This window comes from Aulonocara sp. 'chitande type north' Nkhata Bay, linkage group LG11 (genome assembly GCF_057382095.1).
Source record: "Aulonocara sp. 'chitande type north' Nkhata Bay isolate Kocher_YH1m ecotype deep benthic linkage group LG11, A_spYH_male_GT1.1, whole genome shotgun sequence".
NCBI lineage: Eukaryota > Metazoa > Chordata > Actinopteri > Cichliformes > Cichlidae > Aulonocara > Aulonocara sp. 'chitande type north' Nkhata Bay.
In genome coordinates, this window is record NC_141354.1 from 28,156,288 (window position 1) to 28,175,487 (window position 19,200).

The 19,200-nt window shown below is 43.4% G+C and overlaps 2 protein-coding genes across 3 annotated transcripts; both read left to right on the top strand.

Moving 5' to 3' along the window:
- Window positions 1-1,452: 1,452 nt before the first annotated feature.
- shc1 (SHC (Src homology 2 domain containing) transforming protein 1) lies at window positions 1,453-17,247 on the top strand. Of its 2 annotated transcripts, XM_086311732.1 has the most exons (12): window positions 1,457-8,508; window positions 8,732-8,802; window positions 9,284-9,344; window positions 10,779-10,898; window positions 11,961-12,014; window positions 12,392-12,443; window positions 13,134-13,260; window positions 13,350-13,497; window positions 13,719-13,776; window positions 14,047-14,163; window positions 14,721-14,977; window positions 15,078-17,247. In XM_086311732.1, the coding sequence occupies exons 1-12, from the start codon at window positions 7,900-7,902 to the stop codon at window positions 15,204-15,206; spliced, it is 1,803 nt and encodes a 600-aa protein (XP_086167858.1). In that variant the 5' UTR covers window positions 1,457-7,899; the 3' UTR covers window positions 15,207-17,247. The 2 variants fall into 2 exon arrangements, with proteins under 2 accessions (XP_086167859.1, XP_086167858.1); XM_086311733.1 differs by lacking the exon at window positions 11,961-12,014 and having other exon boundaries at window positions 1,453-8,508.
- A 10-nt stretch (window positions 17,248-17,257) lies between these two features.
- lenep (lens epithelial protein) lies at window positions 17,258-19,197 on the top strand. The gene is made up of 2 exons (XM_086311734.1): window positions 17,258-18,838; window positions 18,986-19,197. Exon 1 carries the CDS (start codon window positions 18,509-18,511, stop codon window positions 18,701-18,703), a length of 195 nt encoding a protein of 64 aa, XP_086167860.1. The 5' UTR covers window positions 17,258-18,508; the 3' UTR covers window positions 18,704-18,838; window positions 18,986-19,197.
- Window positions 19,198-19,200: the final 3 nt, after the last annotated feature.

The window sequence follows — 19,200 nt, forward strand, 5'->3', positions numbered from 1 at the left end:
AACAAACCCTGACCCAAGTATTTCATGCAAACTTGAACCCTTGAAGAATTTCGATACTTGCTGCTACGGAGGACTAAAGGTTACGCCAGACAATGTTCAAAGGTTCAGCTGGAACCTCGGTGTAGAAACACCGCAGTTTCTGACAAGTAAGCCGTTAAACCGAGAAGGAAGTTGTAAGTGGAAGTCGTAAGTGGAGCAAAGCAGTAAGTGGTGGCAGGAAAAGAATGATGGAAGGAGATAGAGATGTGGGAGTGTGGTTAGAGGAGGGGTGGTGGTGGTGGTGGTGGTGGAAGCACAACCCAAAATAGCCAGCTCACATGTTTGCTGTGTGCGTAGTGAGCTACTAAGCCGAGAGAAAGTACTCCTGCTGAAGCCGTGGCTAATCTAATGTTCACCCTCAGCCTAATTTTTGAAAATTTGATTGCCTTTTTCCAGTGTGCCTGCTTATTTGTGTTTACGTTTGAGACTTTCCCGTGTGAGTTACGCTTCCTCCCTCTCTCCCTTCTATTGTTCATTCTTTACTCGACTCTTGTCTGTCTTGCCTTGATAATGGGAATTGATGTTAGTCAGCATCTCTGGCAAGAATCCAAGAGAAAATGTCAGCATCGAGGCCCTGTTTACTCATCTTTGCTAATTTATTTTTTTTTGACTAGTTCAAATAAGGATAAGTGAGGTGGGTCAAATCACACACACACACACACACACACACACACACACACACACACACACACACACACACACACACACACACACACACACACACACACACACATACAGTGTATGAGCAGACTGCAGATGTGGCCCTGCAGCGTGTGCATTAGATCCAGAGCTCTTTCTTAGTCTGTCTCCGACTGTTTCATCTAATAAACACTGACTAGCTGCAGTTTCCACAGACTTCTGCAGGCGCAGAACACCTAAACTCACACTTGCTAACTCGCGCTGGGCAAGCTGAAACACAAACAACCTACACATGCAGTCCTATGAGTTGATTCTTTTCATTCCACAGGGTATGTTTCAACACGCACAGCGGATTTCTGCCTTTCTCCTTTCACTCTTCCTCTCTCCTTCCTTCGCTTTCCGTTACTTTATCCCTCTCAGTATCGCCCGGCCTCTTCCCTGTGTCAGTGTTGTGTGTCTGTGTGCTCGATATGAAGAAGGTCCCATGACTCTCTCCACAGCTGATGCTGGGAGCAAAGCATGCTGGAAGTCAAGTGGCTGCAAGGGCGCTGGTTGGAGCACGCTGTAATTTGCTCTTTGATTTGTGTGCGTGTGTGCTTGTCTGCGACTGTGTATGCTTTTGTGTACTGTGTGTTGATGTGCACCTTGGTGTTTTTAGGGCTACAGACTCACACGCTGCCTGTGCTGGCCGATGGAATATATGGTAAGGCATTAAAATGATACAAGCAGCTGATCAAAAAAACACATCGTGCCACAGTGGCAAAGGAGTTGCTGCTTCTAAATTTCTGATATGATATAGAAATGAACAGACTCTCGCATCCAGCCCTGGTGGGCATATGTGTAAAATAAGCATTATTTGTTAAAGCACTGTAATTTCAGGGCTGCACAATTACACCAAGAATAAAATAAAATTGCTCTCAAAGATACTGTGGACACAAGAGTGATTGTAGTTGGTGTGCAATATTTCACCAATTAAGATGCCTCCTTTCCATTTTCATGAAATTATAATCGAGCGTTATGAAAGTGTCACGTTTCAGGCTTTGATATGAAACAAACTGGAATGTTCTCTGACCCATTTAAAAGGGTTTCCAAGTAGCATATGCAACATAAAACAAAAACCTTATTTAAGAGATGTTTCAACAAAGCGCAGCCTTCTAAGAAGCAGTACAGTGTGATGCAGAAAAATCACACGCCCCTCCTTTTTTACTCCTCATTTGCTATCTTTAATATTGCACAAGTTTTCACCTGCAAGAAAGAACTGGAAACTAAAGTCATTTTGAAATCGTGCTTCAGTAATTGTACAGCCCTGTGCATGTAAATTTATTGTGGTTTGAATGGGATGTTAACTTTACTTCCTCTGCAGTTTATTAGTTGCACCCAAATAAAACAAATGCAGTTGGAAGCTGTGAGATAAATCGTACCTTTATGAGCTAAAAAACCCATATCTATATTTTCAGATGGATATGTTTGGTTATTTTTGGAGGTTGCGGCTCCATGGAGAAGAAACTGGCTGAACTGCAGTAGTTTTCAATTCAATTCAATTTTATGTATCTAGCGCCAAAACACAACAACAGTTGCCTCAAGGTGCTTTATATTGTACAGTAGATCGTACAATGAGTTTTAGTTGGGTGTACTGAATAAGCTGTCAGCTCAGTGTGGTTGCTATCTTTTTAATGTAAATTCAAGATGGCACCTGAACTGTTAATTCACTCAATCTAATAAGGGAGCACAAAATGTTCGATTAGGTCAACCCTAAGCCACAGTGTATCGTGTGTTTCGCTGGTTCTGGGCGGTGGAGGGTGTCTTCTTCGCCAATCATGCCCATCACTACCAATCAGATCACTGTGTATGATGACTAATGCTAGCTGTCTGCAGTTGTCTCATTATGAACCTTCACATCCTTGAGTGCACTGCTTGAGCTCACAATGATGGTGTAGTGGTGAAAATTGGTACTGCGGGGACTCTTTGGGGTGTCATTTGAGGACTCTGCTATCCACTCTGCCGGGTTCCTGTGTCACTCTATGTGTGGTTTCCTCTACTTTCCGCAACACTGCCTTCTCATCAGATGCGCTCAAATGTCAAGACCAATCTGTGGGATTTCTGCTTTATGTCTTCCAGTCTTTTCCCCTAGAGTGCTGTAGTCATGTAGTAACATTGGAAATATTTATCATCATGCGAGTGCAGTCTGCTTTCCTTTTTCCCCTCACTTTGTCCACTTTTATCAAGGTTATATAGAGTGACCTCATGTCACAGCACACAGAGGCTATCTATATCCATCCTTCCTCTCTCTCTCTCACTCTCTTCCCCTCACTCTTTAACTGTGTTTCTCAGGTTACCAAACATGAATAAGGGAGGAGCGTTGAATACCCAACATGAACAGCCCACCCTCCACATGCACACACAAACACATGTATCCACCATCCCTTCCCTTCTCTTCCCTTCCCTTCATTCCTCCTTCCCCATCCCCATCTCCATCTCTCCTTGGAGTGTGTGCATTTCTGAGTAGAAGTGCAGCATCTTTCTGTGCATACACATGTATACTGCTAAATGACTCTGGCTGCAGAGAGGAGGTGGGGGGAAGGGAAGGAAACAGGAAGGAGGTAGCATGGGAGAAAAGAAGGTGGGGAGGGCACAGGCTGTGGCGCGGTTGTGTGTGTGTGTATGAAAGAGAGAGACTGAGAATGGGAGGCAGCATCACCCACCCAGACAGGGAGGAGGGGAGGACAGACAGTGTGCTTGTGCCTCTAACAGACAGACAGAGGTGGAAGGAAAGTGGGGATGAGAGACAGACGTGAGGGGAGAAGAGGAGCACAATGAAGGACTACCATCATCCATCCTGGCAACACTGCCATTTCACCATCTGCTGAAAGAGTGAGAGAGAGAGAGAGAGAGTGAGAGGAGGGACAAAAAGAGGAGGCAGCCAAACGGAGGAGAGGATAGATGGAGAGGAGCTGCCGGCAGTGACTTTGTGAATTAATCGAGCGGAAGAGCGGATCAGAGGAGAAGCACGTTTTTCGGGGAGTGGACGAAGGGAAAGCTAGGAAGAGGAAGGAGAGGACGAATGATCGAACAAGCTGTGGCCGTTTAAACATTAATGTGGTTCTTATGTGAATACGGAACCTAGCTTTAGGAGAATCACCGTGGATTATCAATTGCATGCTTTATAAACCAAAAAAGGAACTACTTCGGTTTTTGTTTTGTTTTTTTGCCATTCATTAAAACACTTAGGGAAATCGATAAGACTCACTTTATACAGAACAGTTTAATTACTTTTTCTTTTCTTTTTTTGGAAATACAGACTCCCTTTGTGATTTTCTATTTTCTTTTCCTATCCTTCATGAGCGTAGGATCTACTCTGCAGGATGTTATACAATCATTCTAATCTTTGTTAGCTGCTGCACAGAATATTCAGGTTGTTTTTATGCAAGTTTTCTAAACATGAGTTGTCTTTTTGATGTTAATTCTTGGTGAAATTCTTGTTTATACAGTTATTAGAAAATAGATTATTATTCTTTGAAAACAGTGTCAGTTTTACATGCCCTAGTCGGAGTCGGTGCAAGCGACCGACATCGGATGTCAACATTGATTCGGTTTTATGGCTGGCGGGATGCCGGCCAAACTTTGATCATTTCCTGAACCATATTGATCTTTCTAGGAGTCTGTAGTTTTTCTCCTGTTGGATGAAAAAAAAGAGCTCTAATGTGGAGCCTTTGATGGAGCTACTAATTGCTTGCAATGTGATTTGACAAAGCGGTTATCTCTTTGTCTGAAGATTTCTGCTGTTGTCAGGACTTCTCAGTATATATCCTCTGCAGGCATCTCTTTTAATGTCTGTTGCCATAGCAACGGGCAGCAGCTGCAGACAGAACAAGATGTAAAGTTGGTTTTCCTTGTCCTATCTTTTTAAACTGGTGCTGTGCCGTTTGGTAATTGTATATATTTACTTGATAAAACAAGATTAGTTCATTGTTTGTGTCAGTTTTTAGAGTTTTTGTTTCCCTTCTTCTCTACTAGACAGTCCTTGTCTTTGCGGAGCTCGGCAAGCTCCGGGAATCAGGGTTGTTTCAGGTCACCTGTCTCCCCCTCCCAATTCTCCGTGTTCGCCTTGTACGACTCATCTCCGTCCAGCCTGTCCCGATCTCACATTTATTAATGACAACTACCATTTCCATCAGTCAAACTGATGCGCTCTTATCAGAAATGACTGGATGAATTAGATTACAGTACTGATTTCACTTGTACATATCACAGCTGCGTGGCCCCAAGGCCACCAATTACCAGTCATTAGCTGTGTTTGTCACAGCCTTTTCCTTTTGCTGTTTGTCTCTAGGTGACTCAGTATTTCTCTTCCTGTAGAGGGTCATCTCCTCTGCAGTCACCTGACCTACACTGTGTTCGGTGCACTAAAACATCCCTGGGAAGAGCCAGGGTTAACTCTGCCCATAGAGCATTTCAGCAGCTCCCTTTTTTTTAACAGCACCTGAATTTCTCTCCAGTGTTAGCAAGTCTACTGAGGTTGAATAGTTTGCCTTTTTAAGTGCTATTCATCTCTACGGACTAAGTTCTGGTTTTATTAGATGCTTTACAGCTTTCTGGAGATCGTCCCAGCCTGTCTTGCAGTTCATAAGTATGACTGGATCCTCCATGGTGCTTTCTGGCCAAGACCAGATGGATGACTAGCTAGAATTGCTAGACAATCCCTCTGTGGTGCTAGACTGGTGTAGGCGACTGTTCCTTTGCCATGCATTGAGCGCCCACCACCAGCTTGTGGGCTGTCCTTCAGGCAGAATGAAGTTCTGAAATCTTAGTGTGAGGAGGAAATAAATAATCAACCTTTTTTGCTTGGCATTACTGAAACGCTGGTGCCACTTTTACAGACTTTTGTATGTGTTGTGGAAAAGGTGGGTGTAAACCTTCTCCTTTGAGCGAGCAAAGGTCAACAGATTGTAAGTATGACTAGTGCCTCAGCAGCACTAAGTTGTAGGTCAGCCAGCCAGTTTACTGCTGGACTGTAGGTGTAGCTTTGCCTCCTACTGAGGTCAAACTGTTGCAGACTGTTTTAATTGTAGGGCTCCGGTTTGTGAGAGACTGTTAATGTAAACAGACTGTTGTTTGCCTTCTAGATTGGACTATGCAGACTATGAGATGTGAGATGGTGTCTGTACAGTAGAGAGAGCTTACTTGCTGCTTGATAAGCCCTGCCTTAGATAAGGAAGGAATATAACTCTTGGCTCGTTCATATCATCTGTGACAGTGTCAATATTTTTCTCTCAGGTAAATAACTCTGTTCTGCGATTGCTATTTGAACTAGGCCGTAATAAAGTTACAGGGTGAGAACAGCCGTGCATAGAGAAATCAGCCTAACAGCAGTTTTGATTGAGCATTTCCAGCTGGGCGAGTGACTACATGTTGAACACTGGTGAGCCTCAGCACCATTCAGGGAACCCTGGGTTGGGAGTTCAAACCTGACCAATCAGGTCTCATTACCATCACAACAAGACCACCGGTAGTTGTTATCAGCCAATGACCTACATTCTTCAGTGTTACATCACCACCGTGCTACTGCAGTGTGTGTCAGTGTACCAGACACAGGCAGCATCTCAGACTCAAACTACCGCTATCTAATGGTGCTCCAGGAAGAAAAAAATCAACACCCTATGTGGCCAGTTTTAGGGAACACACTTGAAACAAGACAGGCTCACTTGTTTTAGCCATATCAGGAACATCAGTCAGGAACAGATTCAACTCTGCCAGTGCAGTCTTAAGTACTTCACTTTTTGTCTTTAGGGTTTCTGTTGGTGTCAAAGGTTACCATGCCTAGCCTTTAACCATCTATAATCCTAAAGCTAAGGGAAGCAGAAAGACAGGGCTCAATATTATTTTTATTAATTTTTTTCGACTGAGGGACTGTTAAACGGGACAGCCTGGAGAACGGGCGAGCAGACGAGGGAGGGGGAGAGGGGGAGCGAGAGATCATCTGGAAGAGGAGAGAGGAAGTGGTGGCGCGGGAGAGGGCGGAGGCGTTGGAGAGACAGAGGCTGGCGGAGCACATAGTGTGGAGGAAGAGAGAAGACTTCCAGGATAAGAGAGGAGACAGAGAGAAGGGAGGAAAGAGTTCAGAGAAAGGGAAGGCGCCTGCGCCAGAGGTAATCTGGAAGAGAAGAGAAGAAGAAGAAGAAGCAGGGAGAGAGAGAGCGAGGGCCATTCAGAGAGGACATGAAAGCATTTGGAGGAAGAGAGAGAGGGAGTGAAAAGTAGGCGTTAAAGAAAGTGTGCTGCTACCAAGAGTTGGAGACTAGCCATACATCAGTAAGCCTCCTCTCTCTTCTTTAGCAGTTCTGGGCTTCATTGAGCTCTGCAGGTGCTTGCTGTCGTATCGACCAGTTGAGGCTGTGTATAATGTGTGCGTCGCTGCCGCGTTAGCGTGCACGGCCCTCCTTGCAATCCCCTCTCTGGCTGCTAATAGGATTTTTATGGGCCCGTGTCAAGCAGGATAGAGCTGCCAAGGGGAGCTGCTTCACACGTGCACGCACAAGCGCATGCCAACACGAACATACACAGATAATCAAAGAAGCATTGTAGGCCGGCAAGGTTTATACTGCCTCATGCATGTAGACACATCACATAGAAATGCGCACCCCCCAGAGCAGTAAGACATACACATGAGGGGGTGTTCAGAGAGACAATCACTTGTGCTGATTCTTCATGGTGCTGGTGACAGCTGAATTACTGGGCCTCACTCAGAGGCTATTAAGTTGGGACAAGATAGTCACAGATATTGTTTTACATCATGGCAAAACACCAAGAGCAACAGTCTGTGGACAGCTAAGAAGCTATTCATCAGTTCCTGGGAACTCAGAAAACACTCAAGTAAATTTCAAAATGAACTCATGACAACATGAGCTGCACTGGTGCACTAAAAAGCTTTTTTTGTCTGTGTTTTACCATTAACTGGGGCACCCAACGTTTCCTCTGTGCTTTTGCTCATACTGCTTTCATTGTGGATAAAGCCGTTTTTAAAGCAGTTGGGTTTTGGCTGCCTGGAAACAAGTGGAGGACACACAACCAGACAGATGGATGCAGCTCTTACACTGAGCAAGACAGACAGATGGCTGTTTGTCCTTTCAGAGAAAAACTTTGAATACTGAGACAAAGAGACTTTGAATCACAAGAGCTTGTGTGGACTTGCACGGATATAAAAACTGACACTGCAGATTCATTATGATTCAATTCATTATGGAGAAAACAAAATACACCCATTTTCGGAGTGAATCACTGAGCTCAACTGACGAAACAAACTCCAATCCATCATCGTTTCCTCCTTCCAGTCCTGTCACCCCCCTCACACCCTCCCCTGGCTTACCTTCCTCTCTCTCTTCCTCATCTCTCACTCCCATTTTGCCCCCCTCCTCTCCCCAACAAGCTGAGAACAGCCCCACCACCTTCTGCTCCTTCTTCCCCAGAATGGGCTCTCTTCGTCTGGGTGTCTCAGCTACTCTTCTCCCAGGACTCAAGGCCTCAAGCAAATCACAGGGAGCTCAGGCACCTCAGGCACCTGTTGAGTCCTCTGGGGATGACAGGAGCAACTCTAGCTCCTCCCCACCACTTCATCACCCTGTTTCGCTTCTAACTGCTCCTTCTCCCCCTCCCCGACCTCCTCTGCAGGACATGAACCGGCTAGGAGGGGTGTCTAGGAGGGCACGGGTGGAAGGAGGGCAGCTGGGAGGAGACGAGTGGACGCGCCATGGCTCCTTTGTCAACAAGCCCACCCGTGGCTGGCTGCACTCAGACAATGTGGTCAGCACCACTGGTGTTTCCTACAGTGTACGGGTAAGTGACTGGCACATTCTCAGTAGCCTCTAGCTTAAATGCAAAGTTGCACGTCACCCTTGCCAAGCTGTTTTTGTGTACATATAAACCCTTCATTTTTAGAAACTGAGTCTGTGGAAAGGATACTGTTGCTTTCTTCCTCTGTTGTGTTCCCTTGGTCCAATGGGACCAGGATGTAGGAAATGTCTAATGTTAATGTTTTGCCTTCCTGTTTCCTGGGCAGTACATGGGATGCGTGGAGGTGCTACAATCAATGCGGGCGCTGGACTTCAACACCAGAACTCAGGTCACCAGGTGAGATTACACACAGCTCATCGGCTGCAGGTTTGACCTTTCACTCGTTTCATTTCTGCTTTGTTTCTGAGGGGGCGAGATGTTAAAAGTGTGGTTACACTTTGAAAAATGTTATGGCTCACACATACATCACTCACCTCGCATTTACTCCTTTGCCCGCTCGCTCGCTTCCGCTCCATTTTTCTTGCGGGGCTTGTTTTCTTTCTGTTTTAGCATCTGACTACATCTGCCCGTGTGTGTTTGCATGTACACGCCTGCCGCTCTCAGAGCCCCCAAATTAGAATGTTCTGGAATCCTGGTGGTTTCCATCTGGTTTCCGCAATGATGTTTGTCTCCGTGGCAAAGACGAGCCCAGTCGCCAGGGACGATAAATTCTATCACCCGCTGCCAGATCTCATTTAATATCCATAAATGTGAATCTGGGAAGGTGTTTAGGTCAATTACATGCCATTTGCAAACATGCATGTTTTTCATTTTTCAGGGAAGCTATCTCTGTGGTGTGTGAGGCAGTACCCGGTGCCAAAGGAGCCCGCAGGAGAAAGGTAGGCGCTACATACAGGAGCACACACCCATACAGAGCATTATTTATTTATAAGACTTAAGTGGACAGCGTTATGAAGAGTTTTCTGGATAAGAGCTAGATTTAGCTCCGTTGTCCACCCTGTGGTCAGTGGGCTATTTAGTCTCATGTATACACACAAATGCACAAAGAGCCGTGTATACATGATTTTAGAGGACATTACATTAAGTTGCATTCATAACCTGGAGTTTTTCCTATTTGTTATGACATTGATCCTGAACTATAAACATTACACATTTGGCACTTCCTTTTTTTCCATAATGTGTCTTTGTTAACTGATTTAGGTCCCCAAAACGTGAGTATAGCTGGACCACATGCACATTTATTGTTTGGCTATCTTTATGAGCACATTCACTGACTTAATCCATTCCCTTGCCTCTTTATCTTCATAGAAGAGCCTATCCCTAATCTAAACCTAATTATAACCTTAACCTACACACAAAAATCAGGACCAACCGAAATGTCCCCACTTTTCCTCCAGTGATCTAAAAGTCAGTGATTCCGTCAAATATAGCTTTACAAGTACACACATACACACACAAATCTTGATTTGGGCTGATTGTACACTTCTGTGGTTAGCCGACTACTCACAGGTAATTACCAGTCACTCTCTGATCTCTCTTTTCCCTCCCTGTTGTCACAAGGGAGGCTGGAGAGGTGGAGTAGAAGCTTGTGTGGAGCCAGCGTCAGGCCAAAGGAGCACAACAGATTAGCAGACACAGCCGCCAGTCTGCTGTTTAAAGACTGCGAGTGTCTGTGCACAGTATTCCTGTAAACCTAAAAACATCCACCCAAACAGTCTATAAAACAGGTGGCTATATTCAGCTGCTGTAGCAGGGTTTGACCAAGGAATGTCTGACAGTATAGCACAGCAGACAAAATACAGTTATAGGATATAAACTAGAATAGATTAAACTAGTCTAGTGCCTCTGATTTGGCAGGACTGAGGTTAATGTGGCCAAGCATGTGCTTCCTGTCCTGTTGCTCCTGCTTTTCTCACTGCACACTCTAAACATTTTGGAACAAATATGGATGAAAGCCATGAGAACAGTAGGAGGATTTGGATAAACGTGCTGGCGCAATAATGCTGGCACAATAGTGCTGGCATGGTCTGTGTGATGCTCTTGGCCCAGGCTACAGTATGCGAACTGTCCTGTCTATTCCCAATTGGTCGCAGTTGGCCTTGGAGACAGGATCACTTTCACAATTGCAGCTGTTCTCCCACTCCCACACACAGGCATTTCCACACATATGCCCACAGTCATGCTGAGGCAGGGAGCACTCAGTGGACTATCATGCTTTGTTGAATTTTTTTAAAAAACAAAACGTCCTGTTGCTTTTTGGTTTGGGCACCTTGATTTGATTATTACTAAAACTGCTCTCTCTCCTTTTGCAGCCTTCTTCTCGCTGTCTAACGTCCATCCTGGGAAAGAGTAATTTACAGTTTGCAGGCATGACAATCAGCCTCACCATCTCGACCAGCAGCCTCAATCTGCTGGCCTCTGACTGCAAACAGGTTAGAACGAAGCTCTAACCTCAAGCTGCTGTTTTCGCAAACTCTACCCAGGCATTCCGTTGAGCTGTCCTTGAAAGCCAGTAATCTCGCTTTTGAGTCAGAAATACACTTGATTGTCTGAGCTCTCTGTTGTAGCTATGGGGCATGTTTTCAGGTACCCTGAGTGCACTTAGCCTGTGGAGTTTACCGAAGCAGAGAAAACCTGGGGATCTCTTTGCTTGAGGAATTTTTGTGTGGATTTTGTTATGTTTTCTTACTTTCGAAGACCAATCTACAGATGATTTATTTCAAAAATTCTAAATGTTTTTATTCTTTGCCTTCAGAGTTGCATTGTAATCATTCCCACTGCTTTCAGCTTCTTGTTAATGGTGTAAACATGTTTAGTTCACTAAAATGTTAAAGGTGGTTGAATCTCAGTGATATAAACATCATTTTTTTTAAAGAAATTCTCAGTATTTTTCCATATCTATTATGTATCGTGACCTCCTGGAATATTCAGGAGATGCCCCGATATATATTTGGAACTGCTTCTCATTGTTTGCCTCATTTACTCTGGATGCTGCACAAATCCCTCTTAACCATTGTCTTGATTCCTGCTTTACCACAAGGCAGGATGTGATCCTCCTCTTAGACCTCTAATGAGTTAATAGCTGCTGCACGATGTTTATCTTTGGGGAGATGGTATACAGTGGTGTAGTGCATTCGCATTAGCGCGAAGAAACATGTCATGCAGAACATATACCAAATCACAATTAAGGACTCACAGACCACACTCTGTGCTTGAAGCATTAGCAAGTGTTGATGCTGTTATTGATCTAACATGGGTGGTTGTTGCAGACTGTTAAAAAGGTGTTCCATCCATTGTCCCTACTTAGTTTTTATCTCCGCTGCAATTGATAGCGCTCAATGGAGGAAAGAGCACTTTTCTCAGTAATGATTCCACATTTGTCTTTTCATCCACATGCTTTCATTTCACTTCCCACATACTTCATGTCACCCACGTGCTCTCCTTCTCCCTCTCCTTCTTTCTCCCTCTCTCTTTCTCTCTCTCTTTCTCCACAGATAATCGCCAATCATCACATGCAGTCCATCTCTTTCGCCTCTGGAGGAGACCCAGTGAGTCAGCCAAACCCTGTTTCTCAGCTGAAATCTCACTCTCGCCTTTTTCCATCTTTCTTCAGCCAGCATGCTCTTCCTCCTTGCCTTCTGTCATTGTCTATTGCTCTGAATACCACTCATTTTATTGCAGCCTTACTGGATTGCCTGGACTGCAGTCCCTCTTTCCAGACATTATCTCTTTACTTCGTATCTTCTCTCTCTTTTCTTTAAGCTCTGTAAGTTTTTAACTTCTGCTGTGGCTTAAACACCAAAGTCTTCGCTTTACCTCTTTCTTCTTATTCTCTTCTTAGCTTTTCTGTCCTAAACCTGCCCTTCACTTTTCCCTCCTATTGATTTTTCCCATTCTGACTGTCTTCCTTGTCGGTCTCCCTCAGGATACAGCTGAGTACGTAGCATATGTGGCCAAAGATCCAGTCAACCAGAGAGGTAAGTGGCAAAATGACAGCCTCACCAAGGTAGCAGCTGCCAGTGTAGATAAAATGATCCTTTAATACATGAGTTAGAGTAGTTGCTTTCATTGCACTGTGCAACTAGTCCTCTTTTTTTTTACTTTCAGCAAATATAACCAAACATTTTCATTAATGTATGAACTGAATTTAATCTTAATATAAGTAAATCAAACTTAAATAGCTTTATTAGCTGTTTATTCCCCTTTGAATTTGCCAAATACCCCGCTAGAGCTAAGACACCCAGTGTGTAGAGAAAAGGCAGAAGTACATTTTCCACCAAATGTCTATTTTTGAAGTCCCATAGTTTGTTTGCAAGCTAAATTAGTTAACTTATGGCTCATTTCTCAGCTGAAAAAGCAAAAACACTCCTCTGTTTAATACTGAAAGTGAAAATCTTCGGGCTAGATTATTGACATTAAAGTTCTAACATGCAGTGCTTATAAAAAAAAGAAGCCATCCTATTGCTTATGTAATTTCCTGAGTTAAAACTAGAGTATGCAAAATGTATTAGAGCTGCTACATGTGTCCTACATCATCGCACATAATAAAAATGTACATGCATACGTGCTTTTGTATTCTACCTGTATCTGAACGTATTTGTATGTTGGAGCACATGCTTCCTTCAAAAGAAGCCCGCTTATCAGCTTTTTGTGCCTCCTTATTGCAGCATGTCATATCCTGGAGTGTTCGGAGGGTTTAGCCCAGGAAGTCATCAGCACCATTGGTCAGGCCTTCGAACTGCGTTTTAAACAGTATCTAAAAAACCCTCCGAAACTGGTCACACCTCATGACAGGTAACTGTCGCTTGCACAAACCTAAACCAAGAGCTTGTATTTGCATATTGTCTCGTATAATTTGTTTCTGTATCTGTTCTCTGTGACAGAATGGCTCCATTTGATGGCTCTGCATGGGAGGAAGAAGAAGATGAGGCTGCTCCGCCTCCTGATGTCCCGTACTATAATAATTTCCCTGGAAAACAGCCTCCCCCTGCTGGAGTGATTGACATGAGGACCCGGCCTGGTGCCACGCTGGTGAGAACCGTGCATATTAACATGAAAGAAGGAAGACAAGCATACCCCCCCCCCCCCCCCCAAAAAAAAATTAATTAATTAATTAATCAATTACTTGTGTCATTCCTAAGTGATAGATAAATAGATTGTAATCATTTCACTAGCCAGAAAAGAACATTTTTTTGAGGATGCCCACATGGTGCACGCATTCAGCATTTGTTTGTACCCCTCTGTGTTTGCAGCCTTATGGACAGCCGGGTCAGAATGACATTCATAAACAGCCTCTGCCACCCCTGCCAGGTGAGCTCTGTCGCTGCCTGCATGTGTGCATCTCTTTGGACTTTATCTGTCGTTCCTGTCCTTTTTTTTTTTCTTTTTTGGTTACTAACATATTTCTTTATATTATTTGTTGCTAAATCATGAGAAATTGGTCAAACTTTCTCTCCGTTTTTGCCCTGTTTAGTCCTGATAAAATTCTTAGAATTGCAAGGAAGTGAGAATACGTGGCAAAGTTCTTCCTGTGTTTGTGCAACTTTTACTTATTTCCTTTTTTATTTTGTTTTTTCTTAGTGGGTGCCAAAGAAGGTGGGCGGGAGATGTTTGATGACCCTTCGTACGTCAACGTAGATAAACCTCGCCTCCCAGCTGCAGCAAACGGAAATGCTCACAAAGACGCTTTCGACATGAGTAAGTGTCTTTTTGTGCGTTTTTGCTGGAAATCTGCTAAGTGAAGTTCAAATGGACTGAATCCTGAACACTAGTGCAAATCATTAGCCTGTGAGAAAACTAAATAAGAAAGGTAATTTGTGATGTGTGTGGGTTGTAATCAAGATGACCAAAATTTCTGGCAATTGCAATCAGCTATTTTTCTTTCATGTGAGAAGAAAAGAGGGTTAATCATTGGGCTCGTGAGATGAGTAAAGCAGTTTGTATTTTACATTTCCATATGACTGATGCTAATTGGCAGTGGAGCTCTCCACAGAAGTCAGCCTCAGAGGAAGATAAGGATATTAGAATGTCTTTGTCCATTACAGGGGCAATTTGTATAAGATTATTGATTGACTACATAAAGCTTTTCACGGCAGAGTCCACAACTGTGTGCAGCATCTGTCAGAGTCAATGTGGTTCACTTCCCTATTTATCGGTCGTGCAGAAATGCAGACAGTGCTATGGGATCCTACAGGACAACATGTTATCCACAGTGAAATACAAAATAATACATTTCTGTGTGTTCATTTTTCAAGAGCCACTGGATGATGCCCTGGGGGTTTCTGGGCATGGAGGCCCAAACTCAGTGACAGCAGTGCCCTCTATGGTGCAGCAATTACAGTCTGAAATCTGGTTCCACGGGAGCCTAAGTCGTAAGGAAGCAGAGAAACTGTTGACCCGAGATGGAGACTTCCTGGTGCGGGAGTCTGGAACCACACCTGGGCAGTACGTCCTCACGGGACAGCAGGGTGGTCAGCCCAAACACCTGCTGCTCGTTGACCCAGAAGGAGTGGTATGTCACGAAACGATCAAATTCATAACAGAGATTTCAGAGTGGAGGGTTATATTGGTGTTGAAGCTTACTCTAATTTATTCCCCTTTTCTTTTTTCAGGTCCGTACAAAAGACCACCGGTTTTCGAGTGTCAGCCACCTGATCAGTTACCACATGGACAACAGACTTCCCATTGTGTCAGCTGGGAGTGAAGTGTGTCTGCAACAGCCAGTAGAGCGCAGGGCCTGACCTTACCCACACCAATGAAATACACCACCAAAAACATACACTCCTACTATTATATCAGTTCTGCACAACATACACGACCACACACACACACACACACACACACACACACACACGCTCATTTCCTTTAATGCACACAGAAACACTACACCTAACACACAACGATACATATGCACACACATTGCAAAGAAAGCCAAAAAAAATAGAAAAAGTATCACCAGTTTCTCTGCAAAATCACTCACTTGCTGCTGTTGCTATATTTCCTGTCCAAACTGTGATCTACGGTTCCTTCGCTGACATCACCGACTATCAGGCGCATTCCTCCAAAGCGGAGAAGCACTGCTGCAATTTCTCAGCCTACTGTGAACCAGGAAGGAGCCCTTTGCAAATTACAGAATGGGGCAGAAAACAAATGCAATCTTTTTTTTCTTTTTGTTTTTTAAGAAAAAAAAATCTTTATCTGTAATTATGAAAAAAAAAAAAGTGGAAACGTAATACTACATGGAATCATGTACTGAAATGGCAGAACTGAAGAGTGTGGAAAGGAACATTAAGGGACATGGAGGGAGATCTTCAGTACTTCTAAGCATGTGCTTTCTTTATTCTTTCTGAAAGGAGGGAAAAAAATCCTCCTCAGACTGTTGCTGGAGCATTTTAGATAAAACACAAACTGGATGGCAAGAGTTCTTTGTTTCCGAGACTGAACTAGGCTCAAACACAAACTCTCACAGCAATCCTTGGTATAAAATAATTCGGCTGGAGAATATGTGTACAGGTATACGAGTTTGGTTCCGATCTCATCAGAGGGCCACCCCCAACCCCAACTTCTCCTCTTTTAAGGACTTTTAAACCCCTGGAGGAAAGCCTGTATGCAAATCTAGGACTGCTATGCCAATGATCTTCATATACTGTATATTCCTTTTTTTTTTTTTTTTTTCTGTGTTTCTGTTTATTATCTTGGCACTCATCAATCAAAGGACACCCTGAGTACGCAAGGATCAAATCAGCTGTATCCTCCCAATCCCTTTCTAAACGCAGACGTACACACCTTTTACACAACTGAGTCAGCACCACCTGTCATGCCAAAGAACATGAACTTGGTTGAAAAGGAAGCAGAAAAGGAAGCCATGAATATTAACAACTCCTATCGATCTTGTGCGTTTGCGGCATCGGAGCAACTGTGTGTAGAAAGAAATGCATTTCGAAACATGCCCGTTTTAGAGTGGAGAGGAACGATTGTGTGCATGGGGGGGGGGCAATAAAGGAGATTTTTAAAAAATACATCAAAATCAACCACAACACAAAATTCAGTAAGTTTGGAGAAGCTTAGACGAGATATTATTGAGCATTTGGTTTACATTAAACACCTTAATATGCGTTTGCATCGACAATCTATGTGTTATATCTTTAAAGAATATCCTAATTGAAAAGAGCAGTTAGCGGGAGACCCCTTTGACAAGTGTTTAACAGTCTAAGCAATGAATTTCCTTCTGCAAAAACAATGCAAGTTATGTCATGGTAACTGGTTATGTAATTTTGATGTTATGTTTGTGTTTTATTGAATCGTTTGAGAGAATAATGAACGATTTCCAAACCTTTTATGTTCCGAGGTTAGACGGATATTGCTAACAATGAACTGTTCAGCCAAAGGTTGCTCCTCGGCGTGCTGTGTTCACAGATTTTCGAGGATCAGGAGGGAGAAGTTCACGTTATTGTTTACTGTTTTCCTCCTCCCTTCATGATGTAGTTGTTTTTGGTTTATATATCTATATATCTATATATAGATATATATATACCTTTTTGATCGTGCCTTGATTCTTCAATGCAGTCATGTCACTCCAATGCAGTCACCTTATGTACTTAATTCAAATGTAGTCAGCTACAGGAGAATCTTACAAAAAAAGTCTCAGTTTATCAACAACTTTGCAAAAATGACACTCCGGTAAACACACGCAAACAGATCTAGTGATGGCAATCTCCTCTGATGCACGTTCTCGCGTTCAGCTTACAGTCACAGATACTTGATGTCACCATCTGGGGGGGAGTGGGGGTCGGGGTGGTATGGGATCGGGGGTTTTTCCTGATCATCTGTAAATAACATAAATTTTTGACTGATAAGCTTAAGTGATGGATTATTGTTTCCATTTTTGTATATTTAATGACTTCTTTGATAAATAACACAGAGCCAGAAACCACAGCACAGAGGTCGCTCATGTGGAATTTGAACACGTCGAAGAGACCGAAGCCAAAATTTAAAAATTTGAGAAGGGATTTTTTTTTTCAGCCTAAACCTTAACTATCTGTTAGTCATTAGACTTTGAAGTGGGCTAACATGTTGTAGATCATGTATGCACACACATACCCGAGTGACCGCCGGGTCAGTCTGCATGTTCAGCTTTATGCAGGTCAGAAATAGGAAAACGGCAGAGAAGTTCTGCCATTACTGTGCGTACCTGTTGTATGTGTGTGTGGGCTGGAACAGGCTCACTTGATGCTCTTTATCGTTAGTGAACTGGTTCTGTGTTATTATTGTGCATCACAGTAGCCTTTGTTGCATGAAAATCCTTTCAGAAAATTAGTTGTTTATTGTTGGTGATGGTGGTAGTGTTGATGATGCTGTTGTACTTTTTGGTTTGTGTTTTTAAAAAGCCAAAGGTTCCTTTTGAAATAGTGTGCACAGATAATGATTTTTATTACTTTATGTTTCTGTTTTAATACTCTTTGTCTTGTTTTGTTTTTAGGGAAATGTGTCTGTTTACACCTGTATTGGAAAAATATAGATTGCATATATAAATACATATATCACTTATCTGGCTTTGTGAGTTTGGCTTTTGCTGTGCCTCCCTCTGTGTACATCAAAAAAGTTCAGCAGAGACTGAAACAAAGCACACACTACGAGAAAATATGAGCGTTTGTTGTACGCTGACCCGAACAAAGAGTGTGGTGTCGTGGCGAATGTGTTGGAGCTACTGGAACTCTCTTTTTTGTGGCTGGAACAGCAGGGGCTTATTCAGGGGGGCATCATACGACACATGGGAACTGAGTACAGCAAAGGTAAACAAGGTCTTTAATCAGTCAGCGGGCGTTTGAAACTAGAGGACAGTCCAGAAAATGCCAGATGTGGGTGGAGAGCGCTTGCAGTTTGTATAGGAGGTTATAAGTAGAGGAGTGAACAGTGCCGGGAATACGGAGCAGAGCTCAGCTGTTGCATGGGTCTCATCTGACTCCATTTGTCACAGCTCATCTTCCAGTTCTTCTCATCGACTGCCCTCCTCGTTGCATTTGTCTGGTCCCTCTGCACAGCCATGCACCCCCAGCGTCCTCTTCCCCAGGCCATGCCTTCCGCCTCTCTGGGACAGCACCTGCGGGACATGGCCATGGGCCTGGGACGAGGCAAGAACTTCCTGGGAGGAAACTTTGCCTACAGTTTTATCCAGTCGGTTAAAGAATGCCTCTATTTCCTCCTCTGCTGCTGGTGCATCAAAGAGATCCTGGACTGACAGACTGAGAGAAAAGGGTACATCAAGTGGTAGAGCACAGATTTTTCCTTGTTTCTCCACTGGGTCCTGTATTGTAATTTCAACCAGCTTTTATTTCATCAGAAATGGGAGTGTTATATGGTAAAGCCTTGGCAGGTATGACTTGTTTTGAATGACTGTTATGTATAAACTACATGCTTTAATTTATAGTGTTTAATAAATCTATCAATAATAATTTCAAAATCATAAAACCACTCAACCCTTTAACATTTTTTTGCTTTTTGTTTTTCGGTGTCTCTATAGGAAGGGAGGTCTTTTGGGGTTCGAGGAAGCTTGCCAGCAGGTTTCAAGATGATACAGACTTTATATCCGGACTGGGTTAGAGTTTTCTGAATTGTACCCTGATGATCTGAGATTCCCAGGACTGTGGCTCACCTGATGTTCACTGTACAACACAAAGTGGTGTGGCAATAAATAAAGGAACTCATAAACAGAAAAAATTATTACCTACATGTCTG

Bases quoted from the DNA above. Each gene is read 5' to 3' on its own strand.
- shc1 (XM_086311732.1), top strand. From the start codon at position 7,900: ATGATTCAATTCATTATGGAGAAAACAAAATACACCCATTTTCGGAGT. The intron at 13,261-13,349 runs GTAACTGTCGCT...TCTCTGTGACAG, and splicing joins CTGGTCACACCTCATGACAG to AATGGCTCCATTTGATGGCT. The intron at 13,777-14,046 runs GTGAGCTCTGTC...GTTTTTTCTTAG, and splicing joins GCCTCTGCCACCCCTGCCAG to TGGGTGCCAAAGAAGGTGGG.
- lenep (XM_086311734.1), top strand. From the start codon at position 18,509: ATGCACCCCCAGCGTCCTCTTCCCCAGGCCATGCCTTCCGCCTCTCTG.